Source organism: Pseudochaenichthys georgianus, chromosome 7, assembly GCF_902827115.2.
Source record: "Pseudochaenichthys georgianus chromosome 7, fPseGeo1.2, whole genome shotgun sequence".
In the NCBI taxonomy this organism is placed as follows: Eukaryota; Metazoa; Chordata; class Actinopteri; order Perciformes; family Channichthyidae; genus Pseudochaenichthys; species Pseudochaenichthys georgianus.
In genome coordinates this window covers 21427568-21447209 of record NC_047509.1, presented here as the reverse complement: position 1 = coordinate 21447209, position 19642 = coordinate 21427568, and the positions used below count along the sequence as shown (strand labels likewise).

The window sequence follows — 19642 nt, the reverse complement described above, 5'->3', positions numbered from 1 at the left end:
CTGCAGCATCTAATCTGCAAAGTAACTATTACATTGAGGTGTCGTATACATTTAAAAGGAGTACATAACTATGAAATGTTTAATATAAGTAAATAAGAAGCCTAAGTCAAAGAACACAAAAGTGCTTTAGTGCATTATACTCAAGTTATTTTGTTCTTAGTTTTATTCCACCATAATAATGTGATGTGGAGGATGGTTTTGAAAAAACAACTTTCATAGAAAAATGCTAAAAGTAAATAAATAAATATTGTTGATTGATATCATGCATTTCTGTTTGCCCTTTTTTATTTCAATGTTATGACAAGTAGATTCACAATATTTGATTAGATATGTGACACATATATTACATGTGCATATGTTACAATTCACTTTCTAAACCAATAACCACAGAAAATACTTGTTATATATAGGGAGATGTTTTACTTCCTTCACAGGCACTTGAAAGACAAAGTAATAACAGCAGTTTTTATTGTAGAAATAGCTTCACTTCACATTAAAGCAAGATTAAATCATAACCTTAGGTTTAGCAGAAAATGATATCAAAAGCGAATTTAATTTGCATATTGCCATAAAAACATTTAAAGACTCAACTTGGCTCGTCTTATAAAAGCAATTATAAAATAGAGACAAAGTAAATTCACACTCACAGTTATGTAAAATGTACACTCTTACACATCATCCACAGTTTGGTTCTTATGTCATTTTAAAATAGAACATTGGGCTTTGCAACTGAATATCCCCAATATGGAGACTTTGTACTGCAATATGAGATTTGGCAACCAAACATATGGCAAATAATATTAAATAAAAGTTTGTCTCTTTAAAACTCCTTCAGTGAGGCTATGTTGTTTGTAATAAATAAAATGGTTTCAAAAGCACATCATTATTTTCTGTGACTTCGTCCGTTGAAGATTTTATCTTATGTTTAACACTTCCTTAACAACCTGAAGTATCTGTTCTTCCTCTGTATTAAGCCTCATCAGAGTCTTCATCGTCTCTTAGATAGCGTGAAGATGATTTCAGTGGCACAGAGTCAAATCCATCTGAAGTCCTCTGCAAAAACAAGTATATACAAAGCATGAGAAGTTGCCTTTTTAGTGTCTCAATATTTGTGAATGTAGAAGTTACTGACCTCTCGTGAGAAGGACCTAATTTTAGTGAAGAAGGATTTCTTGGTGAGGTCCATGAGGTCGTCTTCTGCATCATCTCCCTCCATTATTGCACAGCTGTCTGCAGTGGGCAGCTCACACTCCTTATCCCCGGAGCTCATCATCAGCTTTGAATACTTAAACTGCAACCTGCAGACGGAGATTGACAGGAAATAATATCTTGTCAACAGAAATCCACATTTACTCATTAATATATTAATGCTTTAACAAGCACTAAAGGACATGTGAATCTCAGAAGTCTCACTTGCGTGTCTTCTTCCAGAAATAGCAGCTGATAGAGATGAGCAGCATAGCGGCGATCGTTCCCGTGGAAACACCAAACTTGAGCCAGAAGTCCAGAGACACACAAGCACTGACTTTTTGAGCTGGCAGTGACTCCCCGCCGTAACACTGCAACGGTTGCTGCCACACATAGGTGGTTCTCTGAAACACACAGAGAGACACATAACAGGTGGATCCTAATATTTCCAGTATTTTCCTACAATGAATAATAACATTTGTTGGGTGTTAGTTGCTGGATAAGTTATAGTTGGACAGCGCCAGGCTATCTTTCCCCGCCCTGTTTCCAGTCGTTTTGCTAAAATAAGCTAACTGACTGTTGGTTCATATGTTGTGGTTGTTTATTTAACTTCAATCAGTAAATACTGCTAACAAATTCTACAAACACATTATAGAATTGACATATAAAGACAGATATAAAAACAATAGGACAGGTTAGGTACAGTAAATCCAAAGTTGCTGGACATGGGGATTAAGGAGATTCAGAGTGTATTCATAAATATATATTTTTTTATTTGCATAGATTAAGCAATAATGGGAAATGGAAAAATAGGTATTAGTTTATCGAATGGTCTTTTCTTTCAAGAAATCAGCAGTTGGTGATGGACATCTGATGGGTTGCTGGGGTTGTCAATCAATCAATCAATCAAGGTTGTGGACGTAAATATATCAATATGTTTATACTTGTGCAGCTATACCTGTATTCCCTGGGTGCAAGCACTGACGATCGCTCTGTAGTGTTCCTTGGTGCAGAGTGGACATGCATGCTGGCTCTCCCACAGGAGGTTGAAAGAACAACCATCACACGTCCCCTCTGAACAGTTACTGTGGAGAAAAACACAGACAAACAGGATTATTACAATGTTTTTGTGACAGAAAATATCTCTAAGAGTCACCTTGACCTTAGTTCTGAGTCTCAGAGCTCAGAATGTGACAGGTGAGTACCAAATAATGGCTGTTGTAAAACACTAAATGTGTCAAATCAAATGATGTCCAGACAACTGTTGGTGAGGTCAAAAGTTGAGTTTGGTCACAGTGAAAGATACCTCGGCAGCATGATGTGGTCTTCAGCCGTCACTGTGGGATTGCATCTCAGTCTTATGGTGGCTGACCTGCCTTCTTTACAAGCCTGAGTCGTCTCACTGGACCTGAAATCATCACAGACACGAAGCTGTGAACTTCCACCATGTAATAAATCACTTCTTTTTTTATTCTGTACAACATTTCATACTTTAGCAAGTGATATACTCGCATCTGCAAACTTACATGTAAATATATTTAACAATACAAACCCAAATGTATATATGTTCATTCAGCTGATCAACGTTTACCTTGTTGTGATTTTATTTTCACATTTATTTTATTTTTATTTTTAGTAAATAAATGTCTGTCCTGTATTTCATTCTCACTCTGTTGCTGCTTTAACTCCTGAATGTTCCCACTGGGATAAAGAAAGGTCCATCTTATCTTCTCTTATCTTATGAAACTTCCTGAATAAAAAATTGTCCATTAATAAAATAACTAAAATTATTATTATTAGACCTATTAAAAATATGTATTTTTAAAGAACAACAATGTATGAATGCAAATTTAGAAAGAAATAAGTAGCGATCTTATTTACTTGTAATAGAAGATGATGTCAGGTAGACTGGACGCAGAGGGAAACAGCCATTTTGAAGATGAAATACTGCTCACTGTGGTCTTGGTGGTCACACCTTCAGAATAACATGACATTAGAACAAAACACATTTACCAAAATAGTTTGTAGTGTATTATTCAGTTACAATATATCAAACATCCCAGCGGACCAAACACTATAGCAGAAAAGGCAAGGTGTGTTTCTCATAAATATCAGGATGACTTTTCGCATAAAATAATCTTAAAAACACATCCTCTGATTTACAGAAAACCCAAGCTTGAGTTCATACCGATGAGTGAGTCACCAATGATGAAAGGCTGGGTGGACACCACGCTCTGACTCCTGATTTCTGAGGGAACCACAGTGGAATGACAGATGTAACCTTTGACCTCTCTCCCGCTCTCTGTCACATTGTCCACACAGGTAGCCGGCACTCTGCCCTGTGAGAGAGACACATCAGGTTTAAATGCAAGGTCAAACTACATTTTTACAAGTCGTCAGGATCAAAGCTTCTCACCTCTTTTCCACACAGAGCCAAATTGAAGCTGTGGAAATATCGGAGGCCTTTGCTGGTGAAGCGGGGGCTGCTGTGGAAGGCAGTGACGTTGGACAGCGGAGAGAAGTCATAGTGCAGCAGAACGCCCCCTCCTGTCTTCACGTCCAGTGTACAGTCACTGAGACAAGCTGTGTGGGCCTGAAGGACAGAGAGTATTGTGTTTTCTGTGGGTGGAATAATCTGACTGAGGGAAACCCAACTGGAAAAAGCAGATATCCACTGGAATATAGAGGCATGTAAACACCTTTTAAAACCTGCTATTACAGAAGATAGTTGTTTTTAGAACTGTGCTATTTCATTTTATTTTGGGTACGCTGGGTATAATTTGTAAATGTTTGAAGAAAGTAAACTCATCTTAGGTTGCTAAAGCCCCCAAAATCCCAGAAAATATTCCCAAGGACATGACCTCTGTGTCCAAAACAGCCCTTCCTACATTTATGCAGTTATAGATTTAGTCAGGAATTTCTCTTTAGAGTGTTCTAGTGCTAATACATTGTTACCATTACCTTGTTTCTCTGTGTGTTTGGGCCACACTGAATGCAAGCGGCCTCTCCAACAGGGTGATCGGCCCTGATGAAGGTGTTCGGCGGGCAGCTCTTACACACTCCTGTCCCACTGACCATGTAGTGTCCGGGTGGGCAGGGGACACAGGCGGAGCCAGCGTCAGCGGAGCTGGTGGAGCTCAGCGCACAGCGGCGGCACTGAGAGGCCACACCCCCGATCACATTGGTGATGTGGATGGAGAAGATCTTCGCAGAATCAGAGCTGTATTTCCTCTCCTGAGTGAAGAGAAACACAATGTGGTGTTCTGTCAAGCTTATATCTCCATCCCTGCGTTCTACTTCTACATGTTCTCATGTTGCTCATGTGCAAAGGTCCTTCTGAATTGTTTAGACACCCAGCTTGCAACTGCCATCTAGAGTTCAGTGCAACAACTGGGGGCAAAGTCACTGTCAGTATAAAAACACTCCTAAAATCAGCAAAAGCTAACATGATGCTTCGTTTTATCAGCATTACAGATTATTGTGTTTACAGCAGTGATCTGTAAATAAATTCACCAGTTTATCTTTACATTTGAAACACTAAGCCAACTTTATAAACAGAAACCACAAAGTGTTTTACCACGAGATAAACAAAAAAAGCAGCGAGAGACACAAGAGTAAAGGACGGTAAAAACAGTCTAGTGACAGCGATGACCTTTTTCTAGCCATTTCTTTACAAAATATTTCCATGGCTGAGGGAGTCAAGCTGTGGGAAGGTAATAGATCCAGATTGAAATGTGTGACTGTCTCACGTCGTTGAGTTCCTCTGTTCGTTGAAATGTCCACGTGAAACTGGTGGTGCTGTTGCTCTGGATCAGGTAGGAGTATGACTGTTTGCCGTTACTGCCTTTCCACTGCTCCACTACTTCATTATTCCACCTGGAGTATCCCTGCAGGCAAATACAATCACTTTATATGTATATGTATATTCATACTGATGGCACACTTCTTTAAATGTTGGAACATTTCCCCTCACCGCCAGGAAGTAGAATTTGCAGTCCGCTGTACACCTGGTCTCAAAGACGAATGTGATGCGAGAAAGTTCACTCCTTTCACTGTCTTTGGTCATGGATGGAGGCAGCCTGTGGAAACAAAAAGTGTTAAGTTCCTTTATAATTTCCAACAGTTATACTATACAGATGTTTAATTATTTTTATAAACGTGCGTGACTCAACCTGTATCCAGGGACATTCAGCATGAGCGTCAGGTAGTCTGAGTCCTGATCCCCGGGGGTGGTGTAGACGTACTCACCAGCCACTTCCCATGCTGTCAGAAAAGTAATAATGTTTTTTAAAGTAAAAAGCTCCGATTTCATCCTTGTAGCAATGAAGACACACACAATTATACAGGTGGACATGCGGCATCTTTGAAAAAACTCCTTGTACATTTAATTAATCTATATCAAATAGGTTTTATTGATGAAAATAGTCAATTCAAGTTATTAATATATATTTAAAAAATATACTATTATACTATATAAGTACTTGTGGTACAATTTAAATGGGACTTTACTTCAGCTATGCAAGAGAAACAAAAACAATGCATATCTTAACCTACTGAAAACTATAGAAAGAGATGTGAAGTAGGCATAATACAAGAAATGTTACATTACCTAAATAACATTAAAAAGGAAAACGGTTCTAGTAAGTCCATTTGCAAATGCATATCTGTATGTCTATGTCCTACAGGTGTCTCTTTTGTTGTGCATTACACTGTAAATGATAATGAAAGCATACATCAGTACCAAATTAAATTCCTCGTACTTGTCAACCTACCTGGTCATAAACCTCTTTCTGATTCTGATCCTGATATAAATAATGCAGGCTCCTAATGTACCAGTTCATTTTTTGACCTTCGAAATATCAGCGTGATATTGAAACCGTACGAGCTTTCCAAGTTTATTTTATTCCTTATCTCTCATTGTCCTTATCTTAAATGGATAAGGACAAGGAGAGATACAAAGATTGGGCTTCTTGTCCTTTAACCTCTGGCTGTTTTAGTCGTATGGTTTCTCTCATGTTCTGTTCCGTAGGGTATTTTTTCTAACTGATGATTAACATTCAAGTGCTGTGATGTTTGCCCTCTCCCTCGACACTCTGTGTCTTGTTGAAATGACAATAAAGTATGTCTATCTATCTATCTTAACATTAAGTTTCTCACCCGTGCTTTGTTCAGAGTCGCTGAACTCTCGATTGAAGATGGAGCTTTTCATGTGGCTCGGCATCGTGTTCCACCATTTGTACTCGAGACCCTCCACTGGCTCCGTGCCAACAGGGCATTTAGTGCATGCTGTGAGGAAATACTGTGTGATTATGTCAGTGTACAAAAACAGGGAACTAAAACAGGAAACACCACAACTTTGTTGACAGTTTTATATTCTTTTTTACATCACTCTGCAAGACATCTTTTCAATCATGGTGCTATTAGAAGTGATAGTTGTGGTACTGTGGGACTCTATTTAGCATAACGTTTGCTATTAAAATCACATTTACTGATAATTAGAAGTACATTAGTCAAATGAACATTATCTTCAGTCTGACATGCATGTAGGATAGAGAATAAGGAGTGTACTGATTCTGCACCTGTGCCGTTTGAGTAGAAACCCTTGTTGCAGGGTTCACAGGTAGAGGAGTTGGTGACAAAGAAACCCGGGTTACATGGAGGACAGGTTTGCTTCTCCCCTGATGCGGGCAGACCAACCGCTCCATCAAAAGTTTCATTGCAGATCTTTGGCTCGATCCACTTGTACATGAGCTGAGTCTGAAACACCCAGCAGGCCAAACAATAACACATGAGAGGAGCCAGCAGATGCTCTGTGGCACAGACAATTCATATGTAAAGAAACCTGATCGTAACACCAGATGGCTGCTGGGGGTTTTTTCAAGGCGAAATCTCCATGTGTGTGTTCACCTCTAATAAACCTGCAAGTGATATAATATTTCTACATTACCTTTCCTTCAGAGTCACAGGGAGTGTGGGTGTAGAAGTAGTCACTGTTTGTACACGCAGGTCTTGGTTTGCAGCTCCCTGAACCAGGCTCTGGAAAAACAAGACACCAAGCCGGGCGTGGACGAGGGAAAACACAGCTCACATCAAGATACAGAGATAAGGAAAACCTCACACACTTTAGCAGTAAATGCAGTATTTGCATATAGACTGCCTTGCATATGTGTGACAATAGGGAATGGTGTTAAGTTCTACGAATAAAGAGAAATAATAAGTAATAATAAAATAATATAATAAATGATAAATAATAAATAAATAATATATAATAATAATAATAAATAAATAAATAATAAATGAAATAATGAGAAACCCTGGATGAATATGGAGGTTCGTGCTCTGCTGAAAGCACGAAACTTGGCTTACAGATCTGGTGACGTGGCAGCTCTTAGAACAGCAAGAGCCAACCTGGACCATGCCATCAGAGATGCAAAGCTCGCCCTTAGCCAACAAATCCAGAGTTTCTTCCATGACCCCATGGATAGCAGGCGCATGTGGCAGGGCATTCAGTCCATCACTGGATACAAGGCTGCTCCACCACCCTGTGACAATGATACTATATTTCTCAACAACCTCAATAATCACTTTGGTCGCTTTGAGGCACTTAATAACACCACTGCAATGAAAGCTGTCCCCAAGCAGGGGGAACAAAGACTTCACCTTGACACAGCTGAAGTTCGGAGGACCCTGAGGAAAGTCAACCCCCGGAAGGCAGCAGACCCCGACAGTATACCAGGACGGGTGCTCAGGGACTGTGCGGACCAGCTGGCCCATGTCCTCACAGACATCTTCAACACCTCGCTGGACCAGGCCATTGTTCCATCATGTTTTAAGATAGCAGCCATTGTACCTGTGCCAAAGAAATCCTCAGTGACCTGCCTGAATGATTACCGGCCTGTGGCACTCACCCCCATCATGATGAAGTGTTTTGAGAGGCTGGTAAAGAACCATATCGTCTCCATACTTCCCCCCACACTTGACCCGTTCCAGTTGGCTTACCGCCCTAACTGCTCTACAGAGGACGCTATCTCCTCTGTACTCCATGTGAGCCTGGCCCACCTGGAGGAGAAGAACACCCATGTGCGAATGCTGTTCCTGGATTTCAGCTCAGCGTTCAACACAATCATCCCCCAGCATCTGGTAAACAAACTGGGACCCCTGGGACTCAACACACCCTGTGTAACTGGCTGCTGGATTTCCTAATAGAGAGACCCCAGTATGTTCGGGTCAGTAACAACACCTCCAGCACCATCACCTTAAACACGGCTCCCCGCAGGGCTGCGTTCTGAGTCCACTGCTTTTCACCCTGATGACCCACGACTGCTGCTCCAGGTTCTGTACCAACCACATCATAAAGTACGCGGACGATACAACAGTGGTGGGACTCATCAGGGACAACAACAAACAGGCCTACAGGGAGGAGATGAAACATCTGACAGACTGGTGTAACACCAACAACCTGATCCTGAATGTCGATAAAACAAAAGACATCATTGTCGACTTCAGGAACAAAAAGCACTGTCACCCACCACTCCACATCAACGGCACAGCAGTGAAGACTACAGACAGCACCAAGTTCCTGGGGGTGCATATCACAAGCAGTCTGACCTGGTCCACTCAAACTACATCACTATTTAAGAAGGCACAGCAGCGCCTACACTTCCTGCACAGCTCCCCCCTCCCATCCTCACCACGTTCTACAGAGGAACCATAGAGAGCGTGCTGACCAGCGGCATCTCCATCTGGTCGAGAGACTGCAACGCCAAAGACCGGAAGTCTCTGCAGAGAGTGGTCAGGACAGCAGAGAAGATCATCGGAGTTTCTCTCCCTCCCATCAGAGACACCGCTCAGAAACGCTCCCTGACAAAAGCCCAGAACATTTTGAAAGACCCCACTCATCCTCACCATGCTCTGTTCTCCCTGCTGCCCTCCGGCAAGAGGCTCCGCAGCATTAAGAGCAAAACAGTCAGATTCTGTAATAGCTTTTTCCCCCATGCCATCAGACTGCTGAATATTAAGTAGACCAGTAACACAGAGATTACATTACGCTGTGTAAAGCGCACATATTTTCTATATAGTATGTCTATTTTATTTATAGTAAGTCTTTATATTTTAAACACACACTTTATCTTTAATTTTATCAGCACCACGTCACTATTATTTATTTATATGTACAATTTTAGCAAGTTTTTATATTGTCCTGTTCCTGTAAGCCAGTACAACGAAATTTCGTTTTAATAGTACACTCTGTGTCTTGTTGAAATGACAATAAAGTATGTCTAAGTCTAATGTCGTTCCATGGAATGGCTGGCGTACGCAGAGCTCTCGAAAGACAAACAGTCATACCTGCATATTTGTCTTGTTCACACTGGTGGCAAACGGTGGCACCCTTGTTGGAGAAGCTTCCAGCAGGGCAGGCGGCGCAGCGGGCAGATCCTGCTTTGGCACTGTGGGTGCCGGGTTTACAATGGAAACACTCTGATGTGTAGGCCACCCCTGCAAGAAAGCCATCAATGGACTTTGAATCATTAACAGGAAGAAGGTTCAGGAGTGAACAAATGTTTAAAGCTGTATCACGAGACCCTCTACAGGCGATTATCTACCTGAGATGGCGATGTTTCTTAACTGCACGGGTTTGACAGCACTGCCCTGCAGAGCATACGCAGTGCTTCTCCAATACAGCACGTTGTTGCCGCTGTTAAGCTCAACCTGCATAGAGTGATGTGAAAGTAAGATTGGAACACAAAAAAACAACCATTTGAATCTAAGTGATTCAGTTTAATTAAGATCTACACTCAGACAAACCGTGTATTTGCTAAAGTCGCTGTCAGAGATCTTCATCCAGCGACTCTCAGAGTCCGTAGACTGACACTGGTCATTCTGGATCTGCAGGAGGGGGAGAAAACAATGACACAAATATCTACCCCAATAATTCCCATCTTTGTAAACATCACCACTCATCTTAAAATACTTACAAAGAACTCAAAGTAAATGCTGTTGTCAGGGTAGAAATATTCAAAGGTCACAGTTCCAGGTTTCTTCAGGCTCACAGCATAGGACAGTGTTGCAGTGCACTCATCTGTGTTCGAGGCGACATAATCGCCCTTCGTTATCCAGGTCGAGCTGCAGAGACAGTCTGTTAGTGTCGAGGAGCTCAACAAACAGTTGACCTTCAATCAATCAATGTTTATTTATATAGCCCAATATCACAAATGTTACATTTGTCTCAGTGGTCTTCACAGTGTGTAGACCACTGGTTGGTACCTTCAACTGCTCTGACCTCACCACCTTCAAAAATCTCACCTCTTCAATCTGGCTTTTAATGTGTGATTGTTTTTATATTATTTGACTTTAAATATATATTTATTTGTTGTTCTTTTCTTTTCACTATATCCGTAAAGCGTCTTTGAGCACCTGTAAAAGCACTAACAAAATAAATCTATTATTATTATTATTATATTACTTAAGTACTATATACAAAAACAATTTCCGGCACTTAAACGTTTTTTCATTTCCTGCTACTTTTAGTCCACTACATCTATTTGATAAATGTAGATACATGGTACTTTTCAGAATAAAAATACAAAATATATTCAACAAATAAATTATGTTGATAAATGGTATTTTAAGTTAAGAGTCAAATTACGCACAGGAGGAAATCACAAGTTTAACAGCAGTATTAAAGCGCTACTGCCACATTAAAGCAATCAACTTAATAATGCATCAAAAACAGCCTACAGTTAAACAGCCTAAGCCTATTTATTTTTCTATTATGCTTACTTAAGCAATATTTTAAATGCATGAAAGTCGTAACTTGTAACAGAGTATTTTTTACAGTCTGGTATTACTCCTTACTAATAGTGCGATATCTGAATACTTCTTCCACATCTGAAAATTAGAATACAATCGAGGCATTTACTAACTTGGAACAGTCTGTTTTGCCATCCCTGCTGTTTGTGGTCACCCCGTGGGTTACAAATCCAGACGGCAGGCTGTCCCACTCATCAAAGGCCACGCCGGTGCCTAAAGAAAAGGTGCCTGGAGCGCACTTCTTACACTGCTGTGACTGCATGTCAAGGAACTCCCCCTCACTACAGGAGAAGGCTGTCAGAGGAGGGGCAGAGAGCACGCTCTAAGTGTTTCATAAAGATGTCAACAGCATGTCATGGAACAGATACAAGATAAATGTGGCAACAATTTAATATTCATACATTATTATTGTGATACAGATTAGGGGTGTGCATTAAAAAAGGTATAACAGTGGGACACTCACTGCACTGAGTGCCTTTAACTGGATCGGGGAGGCCTGTGCAAATGTCGGCTTTGTTGGGAACCGCCACTCTCCATCGAGCCTGGAGTGCATCACACTCTGTGTACTCAAAGTGATAATCTGACTGCAGGGACAGAACACATGTTAGTTTCATACATTTCATCTGTAATATTTCTTTTTTTAAAAAGGCAATCACAGTTTCTTAAAGTCCAAATTGATGCTTTGACATCTCTTGTTTTTTTCAGTCCACAACCCAAAGATATTCAGTTTATTATGGAGGACTAAATGTTCTGCTAATTTTGCATGAGAAATTACAACAATAACAATTACTTAAAAATTGAAATAATTATAGATGATTTATACTGTTGTAGTCATCAAATAATTTAAACCTCTTGAATTTATTTTTCAAAACCAGTCAAGCCTCTTTCCAAATAAAAGCCACAGCTAATATTTGCCTGTCTCAACAGTTGTTTTACCCACAGTCCTCGAGGATGTACTGCAACCTTAAACCAGTAAAATGACCCTCAAGGTTTATTTACTTATTGAGGCTGATTGGCCCAATCCTTCTGTAAACATGTCATGTTGCCACAGGACTTTTGAGACAGCAGGAGCTCAGGTGTGAAGCTATAGCTCTATTTGTCTTGCCGTCTTGACGTCTTTTGGAGATTCTGACTGACAAACACTGTCCCACCCGAGATGATGAACAATGATAAATGGGATGTGGCATAGTGTTAAAGGTTATCTTGTTGATCTGACACCCTCCCAAACAGTTGGATCATTTTGGCCAACAGCAGGCTGCATTTCGTTCAAGGAAAGTCAGGCTAATCTCACACACAGCCTTGTGGGATTAATAGTTAACAGAAACAGAGGCGGAGCAGCAGCTCCTCTGTGTTTTAAATTAGAGCTTCTACATTAGCGTTGGTTAAGGTATCAGATGAACATGTGTTTGGGGGGAAACTGATGTAAAAATGCATCCAACCTGGGATGTGCTGCAGCCTAATCGCCTCCTTTAAACAAACATGAGGAAACCAAGGCAACGGGACATAATGGCAGCTGTGCTTCATGGTCAATGGACTAGCATGGAAACTAACTGACCTCCACCTCCAAATCATCATCTGTAAACCCAATACACTCAAATGACGAGACTACACCTGCCTTTTGTGATATCTTAACTCAACACACGTAGTGTTAATGTTTGAATTATGCTGATAAAAAAGTAATGTTTTGAGTATTATCAAACTGCACTGTTGATATGCAAATGTCAATTGTCCCTTTAGAAAAAAATTCTCATTATCAGACATGCTTGGTTAACCATTTTTTTTTACGTTTTCACAATTGTTACATGTGCCATATGGTTCTGTTTTTTATTAACATTTGCAACTAGAAGTATACCATATAGAACCTCAAATTGTCCAATCAAATTGTGATATGTACAATTAAGATTAATTAATAATAGTAGCTTTGGATTCATGAATATGAATAGCATTTACACATTAGTAATCATTTTTGTATAAATGGCTAACAATAAAACAATGTTAATCTCCTCACCTCTTTGCACATGGGCAAATCCGTAGTAGTGCAATAAGCAAAAGGCAGCCATATTAAAAGGTAGCGCAGGTGGATCTGGCCTCGATGCATCGTCGCCTGTGTTGGTGCTGAAGTGATGGAGCAGCAGAGGGTTGACCTCCGCCCTCAGGTGCTGCCGCCCGGCGACTGGGGGCGGGGCTTCCCTCTGAGCAGGGAACAAATACTGGCAGCTGATTGGCTCTGCGGGCTGTTGAGACACTGTGGGATGACTGATACTTTACCTGCCTTCTGCTAGCTAGCAGAATCTGCTAGCATTACCTGGGTGTTCTGTAGTCCTCTGTAGCCTACTGTTGAAGTCGTTTTCTGTAAGCTATTAAACTTTTTAAACAAAACTATTTCGCACGGTTAGATTTAAAAAAAATAATATTTCAAGGTAGCAAGTGGACATTTTTACAAAAATACATAATTATAGCCTACATGCTGGAAAATAGTTCACCCTTTCGACAAGAACACAATTCTCTACTAAAAACACTCGGTTTACAAATAACCACAACATTTAAAGTTTTTTTTTCAATATCTATTCTTCCTTCCGTATTGTCATGTAGCCTAATGCTTTACATGTATTTGCATCACTTATGGGCTGTGTGTGCTGCTTTCATTAACCTGACATTTTTTACAAAAATATCTATTGTCAATAGAAAAAAATATATATAAAAAATAAATATTGGGTAATCATTTCTGGTTTAATATCGACTAATGACTAGGGTTGGATACCGAAAACCGGTTCCGAACATTTCGATTCCAACGGCATCATTTAGAAATGTGAATTTCGGTTCCGCTTTTCGATGCCTGAGGAAATGTTTCTCGCCGCTCTCCGTAGCCTTCTGTATGACTGCGGCGGGGCGGGACATGTAGCGTTGTACCCAGAGCCATATAATAGAAGGGTTACGACATCTCCGTTCACTCCAATGGACCACTGTTTTACAGCAATGGCGGATCGTGGAGCCTCTCAATCGTTCCCCGGAAGTTAGCGCCAACGCCAAGGCTAGTAGAGCTGTAGAGTTGCAGCATAATAGACCGTTCGTGATGGACTTTTAAAGGTAAGAAGAAGTTTAAAGATTTATATTGCGGATATTATCAGTACATCTGATTCAAATGAACATGTGTATTAAAGGATGTCAGTGGATTATCCCTAAATTAGTAGATTTAGGGAACGTTTACAGATAACAGATCAAGTTAGCAACACATGTTGAACAGCCTTTCAATTGTAAATTCCGTTCTCTTAATGTCATTTCGTCCAACATGTTGAATTATAGAAGAGGGGCTTCTAAACGGTATTGTATGCGGGGGTGGAGGGAGTTAAATATTAGATAAATATAACTTTGGTGCATGTAAGAGTGAGTGTTTTTAGCAGAGCCATATTGTGTCCTTGTGATTATGTTGATTATTACCTGTCTGTATAATGTTGCAGCTCAGCTGATTTTGGATTGTTGGCAAAGGGAGAGGGACTTAAGTGAGAGTGAAAACACAAGGTAAGTTTAATACTACTGTTTTATATAAGTAAGCATACTAAACATGTATTCTATCACTGTATTATATAAGTAATCTTGTTAGTAACCTACTGTATGGCAGGTGGATGGGCAGTGATGTTACAGGTGGAGGAGCAAAACTGCAAGACTGCAAACTCACAAGACAGAGAAATCAAAGTTTGTTCTCCAGAGAAGAGGTTGATTTCACTTCAATTTTTTCATATTTTCTAAAGATGTGGAAATGGCACAAAAAAAAACTTGAGAGCTGTAACCAAGACAACTGTAACAACATGAGTAGAGAGCCACCAAGGTTTTTCAAGTCCCTCTCTTACTCCATTTTGCAACCCAAACTTCCAGGTACTTGACGGGACACCTTGCTTGTTTTTGTTGTTTGCGCTCCTCTGGCTGGGTGCTGGCAGGTGGAGGGCAGTGATCCCTTCCCTTCTTCTTTCAATCTTTGAGACTAATGTAAGTAGAAGACATGGCACTGTAAATGTTCGAACATTTAAAATATTATACCACTTAAAAATAAGAAATATTACTTTTGTTACTAAGAGTTCATACATTATACCTGTGTCACCTTTCACACTATGTGTGATCATGAGCTATGGGCTTTGTAGATACAGGGGCCCTTCTCTTTTTTGACCACAGGGCGATGCACGAAGATGGTGGGTATAGCCTCTGCTCTCAGCCTAGTCTTGCCCTTTTTTGTCTTGACAAACGAGTGACTTGAGGTTACTTCACACACAGAACAACTCAGTTTTGTCTGCCCACATATTCCATAGTGGTTGAATACACAGTATTAGGAAACACTTTATACTTACTGGACATGTTATACTCATTACATACTGTATATAAAATATGACCAAGAATGTGAGACAACTTTATAGAAATTCATATCACATCTGTTACTGATGCCATTTGTCATACTTTGTTAAACTCACAAATAATAAAGTTCCATAACTTCAGTTGGGAACAAAGACCACACCTTATCTCCCCAAGGCAATTTCCCATCCAATAGGTGTGCTGTGTGTGTATAACCCTTTCTCCTGTCTGTTACTCCCTCTTTCAGCACAAGAACCAGAGGGGGATTCAATGGAGCCTGAATACCTGCACTGAGACCCTCACCCTGCACCATGAGTCTCAACTCTCAGTGTTTCCCTGTTTTTTTTTGTATTAAACAAAACATTAAGCTTTCCCATTAGGCGCATTCACACTGCGGTACTTTTCCCACAAAGGTTCATGCGAACTTAGTTCATGATCGCGTTCACACCAAAAAGAGCCGGTACTAAAATTAGTTCATGCGAACCTTTTTACCCCCTCGAAAGTCCCTGCTAGAGAGCAGGGACTTTCGAGCGGCTCTATTGTGAGAAAAGAGCTATATTTCTGATTGGCTGGGCGGATTGCAAACCACGCCCCGTAAAACTCCCAAAAAGTTTTGTGAAGCCGCCATTTTATTATCCTTGCATTAGCATTATTAGCATTAGCCGGGGACTTCCGGCCGGGGACTTTGGGCGGCAGTATACGCCGTGAAGTGGTTTGCGGCCTGCCAGTAAACCCAAAGCAGAAGAAGAAGTGACGTCAGCGGCTTCATTTGCCTAATCCACCCCCAGGGACTTTTTCCGGTGTGAACGCAATCTGTATTTAGTTCATGCGAACTAAAGAGTTTGCATGAACTAAGTTCGCATGAACCTTTGTGGGAAAAGTACCGCAGTGTGAATGCGCCTAATGGTGTGGTTTTTGTTTTGTGAAAAAGTGCAAATGCAGTGTTTGTATATAAATCACATATTTTGTTGCTGTTGGTCGTGAAATTGCTCCTGCTTCCTCCGCTCTGTGTCAGTGTGGAAGCCGTACATTCATACTCCTTTCTCTGAGCGATTGGAGCATCCCCAGGCAGCACAGCAAACCATGGTGGCGACTAGGAGGCAGCACAGCAAACCAGGACAACATGGAGGAAAAGGCACCGATAAACTGCATGATATGCTATTCAATGTTTATTGAATTCCATGTATTTGCAATGGATGTTCCTAAAACAACACATTTAACATCATCATCATGCTGCTGCTGCTGCTAGTCCTTTGATAGTCACCTGTCGGTCTCCTGTCCTTTCTGAAAGCCATAAAGATGACATTAGTCATTTAGATAACTTGTGTCCTCAATTACCAGGGGATTACTGAAACTACCATGAATTTAAGAAAATGGTAGAAATGAATCCAATCTGAATTTTAAAGCATTACTTTAGATCCCCTCCCTCTAAATGTATCAATAAACATTAGAAAGTGATGCTCCTGACTACCATACAAGTTTAAGAAGATAATATTGGTTTGAAAGAATTCAAAGCTATAAATAAACAGCAACAGGCTCTTTAACCAAGGCACTGTTAGTCTAACATGTAAACTAGTTGTTCACACTAATCCTAATATTATCACTTAATATTAGCAAATTCTATTTTATTTTTTAAAACATATTGATGTAAATACATACACATCAGGGTTTCCGCTAGGATTTTTTCTCGCCGGTCAAATGTCCGGGCAGAATTTATTTTACCTGACTAATTTGAAACTTACCGGTCATATTTCAATAATAATAATAATAGTTGTGTAGCAGAGTTTCCGTTAGCAGGTAATTACCGGACTATGAGCAGATATGCTTCAGTTTAAAACTCAGTTCACGGGGCTCATTTGTGTATTGCTTCAGTTTATAATCGTAACAGATCGAAAAATTCTGATTCATTTTTCAATAAATGATTCCACAAACAACAAACAACATAATTATTACATTCAAACAAACTACTTGTAGTAGATAACGTACATTATTCAGAAGTTTACATCAACTTTGAATAACACGGGAGAAACGGATCCTCTCTTTCCCTCCCTCTCTCTCCTGACAGCACGTCAGTTTCTCATGCAGCTCCTGCAGCCCGCTAAACAGAGGGCGGGGCTTCAGGTGATTATGCAGAGCTGCGTGTCTCGGTCAGACTCAGCAGCTGATCTGATCTCTCTCTCTCGCTCCGGTTACACTTCACTCGCGTTTATGTCCATATAGATCAGATCCAGCTCTCCTGATCGGCCTTTATAGAGAGCACCGATCAAACTATTAAGAGTGAATATGGGCCGATAATGACCCGCGGCCGATCGATCGGAGCATCCCTAATTATTACCAGACATTTTGACCGTCAGGTTTTGAATTTACCGGTTTTTTATAAATTTTACCAGCTAAAAACCGGTAATTACCGGCTAACGGAAACCCTGATACACATATCGATTTGTTGTATAAATATTGCAAATCAAAACCTTTATTCACTAATAATTACCAAAAATCGTAGTTCTATCCTGTTATCAATGCATTCACATTGCCCGCCATGAACTTCCGGGGAACGATCCTCGTCTACATGAACCACGTGACGATAACCGTTTTTGGACTTCCGTTGTCGTAACTCTTCTATTATATGGCTCTGGTTGTACCTACACTTCCTACTAGTGATGGGAATTCCGGATCATTTGGCTCGGCTCACCAAGAAGAGCCGGCTCCCAAACGGCTCTTCAGTTTACCACATATTATACCTTTTATAATTAAATCAAATGTAGCCCTGTTTTGACTAATGATTGATATGTGTACACATATATCACTTACATTATTCAATACATCCTTTGTACTGAAGTATTCAAAAGTAAAAATTACATGTTTCATATAAATTATTTGCTGTGGCCAATTGTTTTCATTGCATTTACAGACCCGTGTAACTCTTTGATACCACCCAATGAATGCATTGACTTGCTTGTAGAACCACGCTACACAAAACAGATAGCAACACCTATAAAAACTATTCAAAAAAGGGGCTACTGTATCGACCTATGTAAAGTATATAAATATATATATTTTTTCAAAATACCAAAAAGATCCTGCATTTTAGCCATGCCTCATTTCGCTCCATTTGCTCTTTCCAGCGCTGTTTTTGCAGGGGGCTGATTCTGTGAGCTGCAGCTGACCACGCCCCCCTGCAGGAAAGGAGAGCGTGCTTTGAGATCAGCTGCTGGGCTGCAGCGGGGAGAAGAGGGGGACAAAAAGAGATCTCCGTCCTCCGTGTTTTATTCTTATAGAAGTAAGAAGATAAGTAATGGGGCAGAAACCCTCCTTTTTACGCAGCGGTCTAGACATAGACATCAAACGGCGACACATCAGTTGGCAGTTACTTTGGTATTAGGGCAGGGATATCTAGGTACTTTCCAAGGTTTGACATAATGAATTGTGCTACTTTGTGCACATTGTGCAAGCAACGATGTTTTCAAATCTGTAATCAAAAAGCTCCTCAAAAAATCGAAGCAGTTCCTGCCGTTGTTAAGTTAGTTCAAACAGTAACAACGGACTACTTTTCTTAGCGGATGCATGTCAATTTAAATCAATACATAAAACTATTTTTTAAATCAATAAAATCATTTTCTAAATCCATAAAAGGGTTCCTTTAAAAGTTGGACTGTTGTAGCTTCAGTGGTTCTCAGGTTACAGTTACATAGCAGTGCATATTTAAACAGTATGATTAATGTGAATATTACTGTAAACTAACCTGTGTAAAAGTTTCTATATATACATATATATACACATGTATATATATACATATATACACGTATATATATACATATATATACACATGTATATATATACATATGTATATATACATATATACACGTGTATGTATATATATATACATACACGTATATATATATATATATATATGTATATATATGTGTATATATATACACATATACATATGTATATATATATATACATATATATGTATATATATATGTATATATATACATATATATGTATATATATGTGTATATATATACATATATGTATATATATACATATATGTAAAGTACCATGTGTACAAACAATATAACTGATTCTCTTCTGTTGGACATGTTGGATTGTGTATTGTCCGAGTCAGAGTCCTTTTTATTTTACTGTAACTTTGGAAGTTGTGTTACCAATGCTTACCGTTTATTTGATACCCATTTGGTAATGCAATTAATAAAAACAACAAGGTTTGGGTTCGTTCTTCGGATGAATGTGACGTTAACGTGTAAGCTCGATAATGAACTCCAGCTCAACCAACCATATTGTA

The 19642-nt window shown here is 39.8% G+C and overlaps 1 protein-coding gene across 1 annotated transcript; it reads right to left on the bottom strand.

Moving 5' to 3' along the window:
* Positions 1-326: 326 nt before the first annotated feature.
* Positions 327-11567, bottom strand: elapor1 (endosome-lysosome associated apoptosis and autophagy regulator 1). The gene is made up of 21 exons (XM_034086623.1): positions 11462-11567; positions 11112-11292; positions 10164-10311; positions 9994-10074; positions 9792-9897; positions 9535-9684; positions 7136-7224; positions 6768-6945; positions 6346-6474; positions 5361-5451; positions 5162-5267; positions 4938-5075; positions 4150-4422; positions 3605-3781; positions 3377-3527; positions 3070-3163; positions 2495-2596; positions 2147-2273; positions 1414-1592; positions 1133-1298; positions 327-1053 (listed from the first exon to the last, which is right to left on the bottom strand). Exons 2-21 carry the CDS (start codon positions 11258-11260, stop codon positions 970-972), a joined length of 2718 nt encoding a protein of 905 aa, XP_033942514.1. The 5' UTR covers positions 11261-11292; positions 11462-11567; the 3' UTR covers positions 327-969.
* Between the last annotated feature and the right edge of the window lie 8075 nt (positions 11568-19642).